At 39.7% G+C, this 15,702-nt stretch overlaps 1 protein-coding gene across 1 annotated transcript in view; it reads right to left on the bottom strand.

Annotated features, from left to right (window-relative positions):
- The window catches only part of RTF1 (RTF1 homolog, Paf1/RNA polymerase II complex component), a 49,355-nt gene that overhangs the window by 25,093 nt on the left and 8,560 nt on the right, over positions 1 to 15,702 (bottom strand). The window contains exons 2-3 of the mRNA XM_027083963.1: positions 10,310 to 10,420; positions 108 to 255 (exon numbers count right to left, since the gene is read on the bottom strand). Of these exons, the coding sequence (XP_026939764.1) occupies positions 108 to 255; positions 10,310 to 10,420 (259 nt within the window). The remainder of the gene's footprint in view (positions 1 to 107; positions 256 to 10,309; positions 10,421 to 15,702) is intronic.

The following is a 15,702-nucleotide window of genomic DNA, read 5'->3' as shown; positions in this document are numbered from 1 at the left end:
GGCAGAGGCCATGCTGTAATTGTAATGCAGGCACCTTTTCCCTCCATTTCTGACTGCAGCTTCTACTAAATAAGAGTTCACTCCCAAGTCTGCACCACTTGACTCACCTTCCTCAGGGGCTGAGCTCTCAGCTGAACTGTCTTTGTCCGAACTGCCTGAGGAAGCAGTTTTATTGGCCTGTTTCTTCATGGTTCCTTTCTTCTCTATTTTTCTGGCTTTTCCTTTCTTCTTATTTTTATTGCTCCCAAAAGTCCACTACAAGGAAAAAAGAAAAAGGAAAATTGAACCAGGGATTTTATTGAGAAAAGCTGTAAGTTTCAAGAATTAAGAGTCTCTGACATTCATCAAAATGATTCCAAGTCTCTACTGCTTTGGATCTGAAACAAATACACTTTATAAGATGAAAGATATTGATTCTTGAAACCTTTGTTAAAACTTCATAACCTCTGGTTTGTAATTTCTTAATGTCAGTAGATAATTGATATAATAAACATAAAATTTAATTAGTATACTTTTTATCAATAGAAAAGCAAATATATCAACTTAATGGCAAGTCAACTGAGTTAACTAAAACTCAGTTGGTACAGGAAACAGCTTCTAATGTTTCCTGTGGCAGAGAGGTCAGCAATTGCTAGAGATGGGTTATGTCTGGGTTTCAGTACACAGTGCATGGCTGAGTTCTGGAGTGGGTCCCAGGAAAGCAGGGAATAAAGCTTTTTACCAAGAGAAAACTTCAGAAAACACAGGGAGAAAATGATGAAGGCCACTCTTTGGCATGGATGGTAGTATCACTGGTACCAACTCCAAGGAGTCAGAAAGTATAATAGATCATTAAAAAATATATATACATATATATATGTATATGTATATATATATATATATTTAAATCTGCATATATTACACTACAACATAATGTTTACATTGGATCTTCAATAGGAGATCCCATACATCTAAATATAAGGAACCTGCAACTTGTATTATCAAACTAACAGGCAGGCAATACACAGTTGATCACTCCAGGGCCAAAAAAATCATCTTCATCAAGCACTTTAATTGTAAATCTGAAAGACCATAAAATCATTTTTTAAATTCACAGAGACTATTTAGTTACATTAAACCACACCTCCTTTGATATTTTAACTTGTCAATTTAGGAGAATGATTTTAGGTGAAAAATACTTTACTTAGAAACTTTATTTTATGTACTCTAAAAATAGTATTCATAACCAGCAAGGGCCTACTGTATAGCACAGGGAACTATACTCAATAATAACCTATAATGGAAAAGAATCTAAAAAAGAATATATATATAAAATAAAATAAAGTAAAATTCAAGACTTCCCTGGTGGCGCAGTGGTTAAGAATCTGCCTGCCAATGCAGGGTACATGGGTTTGAGCCCTGGTCCGGGAAGATTCCCACATGCTGCGGAGCAACTAGGCTCATGCACCACAACTACTGAGCCTGTGCTCTAGACCCCACGAGACACAACTACTAAGCCCATGTGCCACAACTACTGAAGCCCGCACGCCTAGAGCCCGTGCTCCGCAACAAAGAGAAGCCACTGCAATGAGAAGCCCGCACACCTCAACGAAGAGTAGCCCCCTCTCGCTGCAACTAGAGAAAGCCCGCACAGCAACGAAGACCCAATGCAGCCATAAATGAATAAATAAATTTATTTAAAAAAATAAAAAAATAAATTAAATTAAAAATTTTAAAAAGTATATATAAAAACACTGAATCACTTTGCTGTACTCCTGAAACTAACATTGTAAATCAACTATATTTTAATAAATATTTTTTTTAAAAAAACGGAAATTGTAAAACAAACTGAGACAATACTAAATAAACAAACCAACCAACCAAGGAGGGGAAGGATAAAAAAATCAAAATAATATTCATCTTTCCATCATCACAGATTGAATTATAAATCTGGTATTAACATAAAAATTCTACATCTAATATTTAACAAAAGCACCAAGTCTTTGCTCCTTCTATAATGTGATCATATTATAATGTGATCATAAATGTACCTCCTACCTCACAATAGCCAAGATCAGAAGTAAATTTACTTTGGAGTTTTTTTGGGGGTGTGGGGTGAAGGGGTAGTTCTGATGAGGTTTCCACCTTAGAAATGTTCCAGATGAGCTATTTTTAAGAACTACAGTCTGTTAATTTACCTTGATAAAATATTGTGAAAGGGCACTATTTTAATCTTCTGATTTTTTATTTTAATTTACTCTTAGTTATTTTAATTGCCACTTTGTTTTTGTACTCAGGAGCTAGGAAGAAGGGACAAGTGAAAATAAAACAGCTCCATGTTCTAGAATGATATATTAAGTGAATAAATGATATATTAAGTAATATACCACTTATGTATTAAGTGATATACATTAACAGCGACTTCTCTTTATAAATGAATTTACTTCTCAAACTTTTAACAATTCAACACTTAGATCACTATTTAGAAAGAAATCCTAATGCTTCTCTTCTAAAAGCTATTTTTCAACCATTTGAAATCTTAATCATTCAAGGAAGATACTTTTTAGGTCAGTTTGAAAGAATCCAAAAGAGGCCAAAGTGTTCAGTTTCCTAGTTAACTGAGCTAAAATATATCAACTTCCTATGCTGAGAATACAGATATTACTAGAGGTAATAATGTATAAAACATCTTTTGCATTGGCTTTGTTTACAGGAAATAGCACAACTATGCACATAGTAGTCAATATTTATTGGCTGGTTATGAAAATGAGCATGACCCATCTCTTCTAAACAGGGTATCTTTTTGTACTTCTTTGTACAGAAATCCCTTCTTTGTACAAAGAAGTCCCTTTGTACTTCTACCCAATGGGAATATGAAAAGGCTGAGAGCATAAAGGGTGAGCTACCAGGGTCACATGTGTGTTAGAGTGGATAGATCTATTTTCACCTACAGATTTGGATTTCTCACGTGCAACAGAGTCAAATTCTGAACTTCCAGGGTGGGGGGAAAAGGGGGATTGTGTATGAGAGTAAAAAAAGGCTTAAATGTGAAGTCACACAGGTGAATCCAATTCAGGAGGTGCTAGAAAGCTATCTGGTTTCCTTATCCTTCCACTGTCTATCTGCTGCAATCTGCCATTGCCTAAGCTTAGCAACTGTCATCTATAGCCTATGATGTTTATCCCCTGGAGGGGAGAGATAAAAGATAAGAGTTAAAATAGAAGAAATAAAATGTTTCAATTTAACGAGGGCTTGCCTGGCTGAACCTGAGTGTGGGAAGGGAACCTTGGTCTTTTTCCTTCCAACACAATTTTCAAAAGAAATGACAGAAGTGCCTCATCTCCCATGAGGCTAACTCAATAGAGTCTGTCATGCCAATGGCAAACAACCAAACTCACTATATATGACAGGGTTTTAGGGAAATAAAATAATCACTTAAAATATGGGGACCAGTCACATTACTCCTATTTAATATAGAGAAAGAGACTCAAATGGGTACTGATAATTTCCCAAAAGATTTTTTTCCTGCAGAATAGATCGTATTTGTAATATTTTACATTTACTCCTTTAAACCAGAAGCTCCTGAGTGTTTTTTTGGTCTGAGCACATATTTTAAATACTTGCCCAGTACCTCTTCTCTCAAGATCACAGAATCTAATAAACCATAAAGGAGATGGTCAAGACTTGTGGTAGGCAAAACTGACATAGAAATATCTTAACCCAGCCATTAGCCCAGAGATTGCTCACCTATTCCTGCAAAAGCCTTATTCTGTTGACTCCAAGACAGAAGGAAAACTAATTCTTTCATTGCCTGAGTGTGGTAGTAAATGGAGTCTAAAGAGTACAGTGCATGATTAAAGAGATGCTCTCAGGCTTTCCCCATCCATCAGAGAGTAGAAGAAATGACCTGGCTTTTCTTAATTTGTTTTGGGAACTATGGCTTCACTGAAAGGCAAGCTCTGTTGTGGCCTTAAAAGTGCTCTAAAATGTACCACACAGAAGGCAAGAATAAGAAAATGAGTGCCTGCTGATCTGCATCTGAGTACATCTGAGTACAGAGCATCCCCCAAGGAGAGCTGCTTAAAAACAATCTGGGAAAGGGAAAGGGTCCACTGTCAGTCAGGACCCTAATACACACTGACACCCTGCTTTTCTCAAGCATTCTACATGCATGCAGGCTCACACAAAACACCAGGAAAGTATTACGTATATTGCAGTGATGAAAACCTAAAACAGTGACTAGAAGGAAGATGTCTTAACTAATAAATTAAAAGAGATTAGCACTTTGACTCTCACTGCTGTAACTGATACTCTAATGGACGGCAATTATCTAATGATACAAGGAGGGTTAGAAAGTACTACATAACCCTGTGCCATACTGAGAGTGTAGGGGTTGTTATAAGCAGGTCCCTACTCTGGGAAGCAGCTGACCTTCCTGGCATTCAGCTGAAAGACAGGAAGGAACATGGGGTGGGGAGTGGTTGCCTTGGACTTGGGTGCCATTGACATGCTGAGTACTTTTATCCTGGAGGCAGAAAAGCAAAGAAACTTCAACATTTCAGAGAGGTTATCTCTAATGGACAAGGAAGATCATATTCTAGGTCTCAGGACCCAGAGTAGAAACCATTGCAGCCCAGTTACTCCTGAAACGAATTTACAGTGAAATGAAATACTTTGAGGTAAGTAGGGTTCAAGAAGAACAGCTGGGCTAGTGATAAACTATGGGACTAGAGGTTAAAAGAACTGGAATAAAGGCCCAAGCGCTTAACCTGAGACTGTTTCCTTATCTGTAAAGTAGGAATAATAATACCGCCTTGACCACCTATCCCGGTAGTGTGACACTCAAAGGAGACAGAATAAAAGACGCTTAGAGCACATCAGAAACCATGAAGTTCTATATAAATGGAGGGTACTATTTTATGATGGAAAAAGGAACTTCTGGGAGCCTGTTTTCTTATCTGAAATAAGGGAATCTAAATGATCTCTACGATCCCTTGGAGTTTTAAAGTTGTAGGATCCTATATGAACTGAGTGTTACACTAAATTGAAGTGTTTGTCAAAAGGATTCGGTAGTCATTATTCTAGATCTTAACAGTGACCAACAAAGAGGTGTGCTGAGAGGGCATGGTTCCTAATTTAGGTATTTTTTCCCTGTGAAGATACTGAAGATAGAAAAGGGTCAGCAAAGTTGAAGAGTATATGCAAATGTCAGCCTAAAGAACAATGAGGAATAGCTAAATTTTCTTTTCCCTTAAAAGAAATTAATTATTTGTAATTAATCAAACAAAGTACAAAGGGCACTACTGTATCTTATAATCAAGCAATCAGTTATATTTAACTGGAAAACACAGAGAATCCCTACACTCAATCACAAAAACTTATAATCTGGTTATGGAGATAAAAACAAAAGTGAAACAAATGACACCAAAAAAAATGTAAAATATAATCAGTACTCCACTGCACTATTTGGTAGGAAGTGTCAGAATTTGTTGTACACAGTTTAAGCAAGTGGTCCATGAAAATCACTTTATTTTTCTTGTGATGAGATTTTAGGTATCTAGATAAATGAGGTGCTACTGTATGGTAATCTACATAGCCAAGAACCCAGAAGCATGCTAAAAAAAAAAAAGGGGACTTCCCTGGTGGCACAGTGGTTAAGAATCTGCCTGCCAGTGCAGGGGACACGGGTTCGAGCCCAGGTCCAGGAAGATCCCACATTCTGCAGAGCAACTAAGCCCGTGCGCCTCAACTACTGAGCTGTGCTCTAGAGCCTGCAAGCCACAACTACTGTGCCCGCGAGCCACAACTACTGAAGCCCAGGCGCCTAGAGCCTGTGCTCATCAACAAGAGACGCCACTGCAATGAGAAGCCGCGCACCGCAACAAAGAGTAGCCCGCGTGCAGCAACAAAGACCCAACACAGCCATAAATAAATAAATACATGTATACATACATACATTTATTAAAAAAAAACGTTTATGAGAAATTCAAATAGCTATTGTTAAATTCAAGTACTAAAGCAGAGTATTCCAACCTAAACTCTATGGGGCCCCCTGGTTTCCTGACCCCAGAGCAGATCAGAGACACAGGAAGATGGAAGTAGAGCAGATTACTAGGAGATGAGAACAATGGCCACTGCTTACCTTCAGTATTGGGGGAGAAAGGAAAAATAAAAACCAGCACCACAGAGCTTGGTATTTTGGAAGTCATTATTTCACAGTATAAGAACTGTCATTCATAATCATGACTAAATCAGTTAAAAAACTATATATAATAAGATCTATCAAAAAAATTTTCAAATATAGTGGTTTTATATTTTAAACTTTCAAAAGTTTAGTTTTAGTATTGGGATAATTCATCTATATGGAACATCTTTTTCCAGAGGTATTGTGTGTATGAAAACCTTACTAAATGAATATACACACAGGAAAATATTAGCTTAGCAGTGAAGGCCTTTATCAGTATGTGCTGATTATGTATTATCTGCATGGTAAAGCAACAACAAAATGCTCTTGGGTATCTAGGCTGACTTCCTGGAAAAATTATTACTAAATGAATTTTAAGTAAAAGTTGTATCTTTTTCAAAATGTTCTATTAATAAAAATATTGGAGCCAACAAGCAATAACATAGTGGGAATAGGAGTGCAACTAGATCAAAGTGGGAGTGCTCAAAAGATTAAATGGGGTTAAGAGAGAAAGAGAAGAAGCTTCAGAAAGAAAGAAAGTAGAAAAAAAATGGAATGGGGGAAAAGCAAGAAGAGGCCAGAGACTCTGAAGTGGTAGTAAGCTGGAGCATAAAATGTATCCAGGAAGTTCTGGGGAAGAAAAAACAGGTGACAAGTGCTGAACTGCACGGCTGGGCCAAATGTTTTTATTTCTCAAAAATGTTGAAAACAGGACTGTGCATGAAGCTTTTTAAAATAATCATTCTCGCTCAGGCACAGGGCAATAGAACATAATTCAGCTGTTTCCTTACTTTGTCTAATGTAGTTATATTCAATTTTGAACAACAAATAAAGGGTTTTCTTGGTATCTATTGATAACATGATTTTTACTGGTAACAAGGGAAAATCTAGGCTTTATTCCTATTTCTTATCTAGGTGCAGCTATCTGTTTCCACAAGATTCACCATGTTTCTAAAAAGGACTCTGAAGTACCCGATTTAGGACTCTGTTCCTCCTAACGAATGGACTTTTTTGTTTTGGCCATTTTTTTTTTTAAACTTTAAATCTCATGAATGAGCACTGCTAGCTCCCCTCCTCCTAACCCTGTTATTTTTCTTCCCGGCCACTCCTGTCTGCACCCTTGGTGGTGCTTCTCTTACCAAATGCTTTCAGGGACAGGAAGTGACAGCACCAAAATGCCACACCACAGCATTGTAACCTACCACTGAGGTTGTGCTTTCCAATTTCCCAGGCTTGGTCAATGTAAACCTTACAGAAAGAGTTCTACTTCTCATGTGCCTAAGATACGACTGAGAATAATTCACAAGATATCTACTATTCTCTCCTTAATTGAACCTTTTTTTTTTTGCCATGTGGCACAGCTTGTGGATGTTAGTTCCCTGACCAAGGATTGAACCCGGGCCCTTGGCAATGAAAGCGCAGAGTCCTAACCACTGGACCACCAAAGAATTCCCCCTAATTGAGTCTTATACTTAATAACCAATGCACCCACTTTTTTCTGGATAGGAAACTTTCATAACTTCTGTGTCCCCCTCCCCACCCCCAACAATTAGCTAGATATCTTCTTGCTCTAAAGTCAGTGCATGTCTCTCCTTAAAACAAACTACCCATTAACCTCCTAAATCAGTTGTTCCTGTCTAGTTTTCTGTCCTAGCAAATCTGAGGAGAACAACATACTTCTTTCTACCTGTATTCAGCATCATGAATGACAATAAATAAGAGTCACGTGGGAGGGGAAAAGGGTTGGGAGGTGTATTTGAAAAAACTCCAGAGTAGCTTCTAGTACAAGCAGGCTCCATCTGACTGAGAACTGACATTTTAACAACCAAATTTCTAAAAGGCTAGTTCGTAGGTAATAAGGATATTAAAGCCATAGCAGAAACTAGAAAACACAGCAAATTATTTCAGTATATGGGGTTCACCTACAAAGATGTATGAATATTCATTATGAGAGAGGAAAAAAACCAAGAGCCTCTGTCTCAAACACTGTATTCTAAGGATCTCTCAGAAGTCCCCTACCCACTCTAAAATATCTCTATGGCAGCCATAAATCTGAGTTTACAATACCACTGATTTCTCTAGTGGCTGGTAGGATTTTTTTAAAAAAGATTTTCTTAATTGTCCAAAATAATGAAGTATTTACCCTAACTTTGGGGTGCTCTGTACTTAAGCTAGTAGCCTGGGCCAGAAAGTGATAATGCAGACCAAAAAACCAGGCTCTTTTCAGAATGGCCATGATATAGAGACTGCAATTCCCAGTGCAGGGTGAGGAGGGACTAGAGTAGAACTGCCAGAAGCCAGTGGGCCAGGGGGCTGGCACTTGGAGGCAGTAGCAAGAGCTAAGAACCTTGGGAGGAAAGTTACGCAAACTCTCAATCCCCACTAGACAGGGTACAGCTTGCCTGTCAGCTTTTTCTCCAATAAGTACATAAGTAGCTGGTAGCATTCTAAGGTGAAGACTCTCAGACTTGGTTAAGTAGCTGCGAGTGACAAAGGGAATCCTAAGCTGTAAACATTTTTATGGACGCGGCATCTACCCTAGCACAAGTTTTGGGCTTCTCTAATGCTGTGGAGTTGATACATACTTTGACCTTCTGGTAGAAGCAGCTCAAAAGGATGAAGGGAATCCCTACAGCAACTGCATACTTAGGAGTGATTTAATGACAGGAATATGGAAAACAAAATGCTTCAAAGGATAGTTATTGATTGTATCTCAAGGAAGTGCAAAGACAATAAACATGTTACAGGGTATTCCAAACACAACACAGATTCAAACTTAATGTCCCATAGCAGCTGACTTCTGAAACATGGAAAATGAAAGGAGTTGATGTAGGAATAGTGGGAAAGGGAATTATTTCAAGATTTTCCTGTATTATCTTTGCATTTTTTTAAAAATAGAAAAACAAAACAAAGCAAATTATTTCATAAAATCCACTGTTTTTCTAAGCAGATTGGGTTACTTTATCAATTTTAGAGGAATTATAGTACCTCCATGAAAAATAAACGAAACAAAAGAATAAAACTCGCACATTCACTACCTCTTGCTATCAAAGCAATTTTAGGTCTGTTGAATTATTTAAGATTAAGAGAATATCAGTACAGTCAATCAGAATGCAATCGTTCCTAATTTGCATATGCAGGGCACTGGTAAATACTGTTCTGGCTGTTAACTAAATTTCATTATAATAAAAAACATTTTTTACTTTAGAGGAACTTTAAAACAAAATACTGTTAGTGCACTGTTAAAAATATTTTCCTAGACTGCAGGGTAAGAGATTAAACAGAAAGATGATATCCGGCCTCCCCCCAGGAAATTACTAAGGGAAAAAAAGTATTTTAAATCAAATGAGGAACATGTAGGAATGCTTCAAAGACCTTTCCCCTAATCTCTCTCTCTTCCATTAAAGTTCTGGATCTTTCAGGGCCTTGTTTGGTGGTGGGCAGCAGTTTGGGAAAGTCACCTTAGCTTAAACAATGAACAGCTGGACGTTTCTCATTAAAAGCTAATGCCACTACTCTGAGAGATGTTGATTCCATCTACCCAAAGAAAGTTTCTTACCTTGCTAAAATATTTCCCACTAATACTTTATCAGGCATTACTCATAGACTTTCTTTTCTAACATAAAAGTGGGATTAAAAAGGTGCCAAGGGCTTCCCTGGTGGCACAGTGGTTGAGAGTCCGCCTGCCGATGCAGGGGACACGGGTTCGTGCCCCGGTCCGGGAAGATCTCACATGCCGCGGAGCGGCTAGGCCCATGAGCCATGGCCGCTGAGCCTGTGCGCCTGGAGCCTGTGCTCCGCAGCGGGAGAGGCCACAACAGTGAGAGGCCTGCATACCACCAAAAAAAAAAATGGTGACAAAAAATAAAAGAGATGGTGACTAACAAGTTGTGCTCCCTCTGCAAAAGGGCTGAAAATAAAAGACTAAAAATGGCCACGAATGCACTGCAGAGGTACCCACTAGGTAACTAGCAGTACAAAGAACATCACAATGCGAGAGCTTCTCATACACAATTTTCTTTCCAAGAAGTTCACATAGATCTTAGGCAGGAAGGTCTCAGTTTAAGGAAAAGAGGCTGCCAGGAGTCACCAACTCAGGACCCTCAAACACTCATTGGTCCCAGAGGCCTAGCCTTCCACACCCACCTCATCATCACTGTTAGACGTCTCCGAGTCTGAGGAGGCTGCAGGCTGACTAACAGGCGGCTCCTTCTCTTCAGAGTCACTTCGTTTCCGCTTTGCCAGGGACAAGAGCTCCTGAGAGGGCAAAAGTAGCCATGTGAGTTTTGTTCACAGAGAAAATATATCCAAAAATAATAAAATGCCCACCTTCTCTAGATCTCTTTTACTTCTTTGTGGTTTCACTTGAAGGACATCATCGTGGGAACTTTGGTCACATGAACAGACCAACTGCCAGCACTCGCGCTAAAGAAATGCTTTCAAAGTCTGGAATTCCCTGGCTGTTCAGTGGTTAGGACTCTGATCGTTCACTGTAGGGGGCCCGGGTTCAATCCCTGGTCAGGGAACGAGGATCCCACAAGCTGCACGGCACAGCCAAAAAAAATCTGTTCCCTCACTCTTAATGGGAAATGTATGTCTGAAGTGGAAAAGTGACTGAAAACTAAACTGGAGGCTATCCCCGAATTTCCTCTGTAAGTTACAGAAGTACTGATTCTCAGCAATTGATACGACACGAACCATGTCTACAAAGGTAATTTTGCTCCCTGTTCTTATTGGTATAGCTAATACTCTGAGCACCCTCTTATTATATATAACTCATGGTAAAATTGGCATTTGTGGGGCTGTTCTGAATAAGCTGACAAACTACAAATTTCTGAGGTCATTTTTAATTTTGGATGCCTAAACCAGGGGGGGAAAAAAAGTATATTTCTGGTACTGAACCCAGGGTTAAGCAGTAAGTATGCTGGCCTCTACATGGGAATCCCAATTTGACAACCCCAATATTCCCATTCACCACCTCTGCCTTGTCCTGGTGATTTAAGGGAGTTTAAAGAAGAGATATGCTATTTAGTAAGACATGGCTACAACCAGGATTTGCTTTCTCACATGGTTTCCCTCTCCTGTTACTTCTCCCCAACTCAGTCCAGTCACTCAAAAACACAACAAAAGGATACTTACTCTGGTTCTTGCTTTCTGCTAATATCAATACCAGCCCCAAATTATATTGTACTTACTAGATGCCAGGTACTTTTCTAAGCATCTAACATTTAATCTTCACAACCGCCTTAAGGTAAGTATCGTTATCTTCCCCATTTAAAGATACAGAAACTAAGGAGCAGGAGGGGTTAAGTAACTCACCCAAGGTAATACAGCTAGTACATGAGAGAACCAGGATTCAAACTAGGGCAGATAAAATCCTAGCTCCTATTTTAATCATGGTTTACATTTTCCCCTTGGGCCAAAAGAGAGAAAAATATAACTAATAAATACTAGTAGTATTATTCCTTGATGATGTTGGTGCTATACAATTATAGGTTAAGTGCCAAGATAAATTTTTTAAAAAGAGACTGCTATAAAATATGTTTTCTTCTTCCAGTCTTTCTATTTTAGGAGTATACCCTCCTTGGCCAGAATGAGAAAATGACCTTCTCAGATTAACAGCTGACACCATCTCTTCTTCATAAGCAGTAACTAAATGTTACTCTTCTCATTTCTTTAGATAGAGCTAGCATACTAACTTCCTGAAAAGACTTTAGATCATAAGAACACTCTACTTTTTCCACATCAAAATGGTAACTCCTATTGACCAAATGCAAATTACAGCAATGTTTGTGTGTTTACAGTCTTTTAAAAACTTGAGGGTGTAATTTACATACAGTACCTTTTATCCTTTCTTATGGATGGTTCTATGAGTTTGACAAATACATACAGTTGAACCACTCACACAATCAAGATATAGGACAGTTCCATCATCCCCCCAAATTTTGCTGTAATTTGCACTGGTCAATAGGAGTTACCATTTTGGTATGAAAAAGTAGAGTGTTTATGATCTGAAGCCTTTTCAGGAAGTAAGTGCTCTTCATATCTCTCCCTCCACCCCCTGGCAATCACATACCTGTTTTCTGTCCCTACAGATCTGCCTATTGTAAAATATCACATAAATGGAATCATATAGTGTGTAGTCTTTTTTTTTTTTTTTTTTTGCGGTACGCGGGCCTCTCACTGTTGTGGTGGCCTCTCCCGTTGCGGAGCACAGGCTCCGGACGCGCAGGCTCAGCGGCCATGGCTCACGAGCCCAGCCGCTCCGCGGCATGTGGGATCCTCCCAGATCGAGGCACGAACCCGTGTCCCCTGCATCGGCAGGCGGACTCTCAACCACTGCGCCACCAGGGAAGCCCAGTGTGTAGTCTTTTGAATTTGGTTTCCTTACTTAGCATAATGCATTTGAGATTGGACAGGTATCAATCGTTTGTTTCTTTTTTTTTCTTTTTTTTTTTTTTAAATGTGATATTGAGTTTTGGGGACAGATTTCTTTTTTTTTTTTTTTTTAAATGTTGAGCCTTCTTTTAATTAATTTATTTTTATTTTTGGCTGTGTTAGGTCTTCGTTTCTGTGCGAGGGCTTTCTCTAGTTGTGGCAAGCGGGCGCCACTCTTCATCACGGTGCGCGGGCCTCTCACTGTCGCGGCCTCTCTTGTTGCAGAGCACAGGCTCCAGACGCGCAGGCTCAGTAGTTGTGGCTCACGGGCCTAGTTGCTCTGCGGCATGTGAGATCTTCCCAGACCAGGGCTCGAACCCGTGTCCCCTGCATTAGCAGGCAGATTCTCAACCACTGCGCCACCAGGGAAGCCCCAGTTTGTTTCTTTCTATTGTAAAGTAGTATTCCATTGTGTGGATACACCACACTTTATCCATATGCCAGTTGAAAAACATTTGGGTTGTTTCCATCTTGGGGCAATTATTTGTTCATGTACAGGTTTTTGTGTAAACATTAGTTTTTATTTCACTCGGATAAATACCTAGGAGTGGTACTGCTGGGTTATATGGTAATTTGTGTATGGCCTTTACTATTATCTTTTTTCCACATTACCTTCATGCAAATTTATAAAAATTAGAAAGACTTCTGGTAAGTAGTGTACTTCCTGACCCTTTGAGGTTCACAAATGCACTAGAAGTCTGTTTTAATACCAACTCATTAAAACAGGGATTTGGATATGCTAGCAATCAAAGCCTTTCCTGAAACAAGCAGTAGATATATTACAAACAGTAGATATCCATTAAAAGTTACTGTAACTAAAGTGTTAATGTGTTAGTATCGCCTTCCTGTTAAAGAGATTCCACTCTATACTAAAAACCTAACAAATGTCTCTCCATCAGCAAACAACTGCATCTGATAGGCACAGTCCTTCTTCTTCTACTACATTAAATACCATATTAACAATAGCATAGAGACAGCAAAGACCTTCCTCTTAAAAAGTGTGAAAGATACCCTTTCCACAAGCTGAGAATTGTATAGGAAGTTACTGGGGGAACTCATGGCAAGGCTACTCTTCACAGTTAAGTCCTTTATATTCTTTTTTTTTAAATAAATATATTTATTTTATTTATTTATTATTTTTGGCTGCGTTGGGTCTTCATTGTTGCGTGTGGGCTTTCTCTAGCTGCCGCGAGCAGGGGTTGCTCCTTCTTGTGGTGCACAGGCTTCTCATTGAAGTGGCTTCTCTTGTTGCGCAGCACGGGCTCTAGGCATGCAGGCTTCAGTAGTTGCGGCTCGCGGGCTCTAGAGCGCAGCCTCAGTAGCTGTGACGCAAGGGCTTAGTTGCTCCGCGGCATGTGGGACCTTCCCGGACCAGGGCTCGAACCTGTGTCCCCTGCATTGGCAGGCGGATTCTTAACCACTGTGCCACCAGGGAAGCCCAAGTCCTTTATATTCTGAGGGCTCATAAATACAGCTGGACACACTAATGTGCAACAGAAAGGTCTTGCCAACACTCCACACATGAAGAGATCATCAGATTTGTTACCTGTAGGGGTTGATTTATCCAACACCAATACTGAAAAAAGCCAATCTAAAACTGATTCATGCACAGGGGGTAGGTCCTTCTGCAGCTCTCTCCTGCTAGCCCACTTCACTGTGCCACACTGGTTGAGATGACATTTCTGTGTGTCCAGTGGTTCTCTCTCACCATCCTCCTTGTATTTCATCACATCTAGTGAAAACCTCCCCTACTTATCTCAGCATTCCTCTAGGATGGAATGGCTGTGTGTGGTGCCCACATGGTTTATCAAACTTAAGCTGAACTAAAGATCTGCTGAGAGTAATGCCAATGCCCAACACACTATAGGTGACTGTGTAGGATGGTACATCTGGCTTCTAGAGCAGTTTCATTAACATTGCTTGAAAACCATATTTAACAATAAACTAGACAGCCAAATTGCAAGTCTAATTGCACTAAGGTAATATTTATTAAAATAGTATTATTCTGGTTAAAATTAGAATTCTAATCCATCAATATATGAAGACTCATAAACCTTAGGATTTAATTCCTCCACCCCATCATTCACAAACAGTGTATTTTTGCAATGCCATGTCGGGATCGATCTGTAATAAAGAAACTTATTTAAAGGAAATTACTTACTTAAAGGAAATTAAATCTCATCTCTTTAATCAAACCTCCCATGATCACACAAAAGTGGGATACAGATTCTGCACCCCAGAAAAGGAGAATAAAAGCCCAAATGGATAAACCTCAGGGTTTTTTTTATAGCTAATTAGCATGCTGAGCTCTTTTTCACGTATTCATTCCACAAATACAACTAATGCAAGTGATTACTACCATCTAGGGTGACCAAACATCTTGGTTTGCTTAGCACTGTCCTGGTTTTAGCACTGAAAGTCCTGAATTCTGGGAAACTCAGTTCCTGGCAAGCGGGACAGATAGTTCCCCTGCTACCAGCACCTACTATATACCAAGCTGTGGGTAGAAAGTCAAGAATAAGAGATACATAGTCCTTGACCTCACAGAATTTAAAATCAAGTGAGGGTGTGTATGTATAACTGATTCACTTTGCTGTACTAACCTGAAACTAACACATTGTAAATCAATTATACTCCAATAAAAATTTTAAAATAAATAAATAAAATCAAGAGAGGGAGACAGACAATAAACAGGTAAACAAGTATATCTAGTGATAAGTGCTAAGAAGGAAGTGAATCAAAGTGAGTGGGAAACCTATCTGCAATAGGGTGATTGTGGGAAGGCTTCTCTGAGGCAATGGTATTTAGGCTGAGACTAGAAACGGGGGGAAGACACAGGGTGCAGTCTTCTGGATAGAAGTCTTCAGATAGAACAGATAAGGCACTGGACTTCTCTAGTGGTTAAGAGTCCGCCTGCCGCGGCTTCCCTGGTGGCGCAGTGGTTGGGGGTCCGCCTGCCGATGCAGGGGGCGCGGGTTCGTGCCCCGGTCTGGGAGGAACCCGCATGCCGCAGGGCGGCTGGGCCCGTGAGCCATGGCCGCTGGGCCTGCGCGTCCGGAGCCTGTGCTCTGCAGCCGGAGAGGCCACAACAGTGAGAGGCC

This window comes from Aethalodelphis obliquidens, unplaced genomic scaffold (genome assembly GCF_003676395.1).
Source record: "Aethalodelphis obliquidens isolate GAN/ISIS:26980383/991018 unplaced genomic scaffold, ASM367639v1 scaffold51, whole genome shotgun sequence".
In the NCBI taxonomy this organism is placed as follows: Eukaryota; Metazoa; Chordata; class Mammalia; order Artiodactyla; family Delphinidae; genus Aethalodelphis; species Aethalodelphis obliquidens.
Note: the sequence above shows the minus strand (reverse complement) of the source record. Positions and strands in the feature narration are given on the sequence as shown.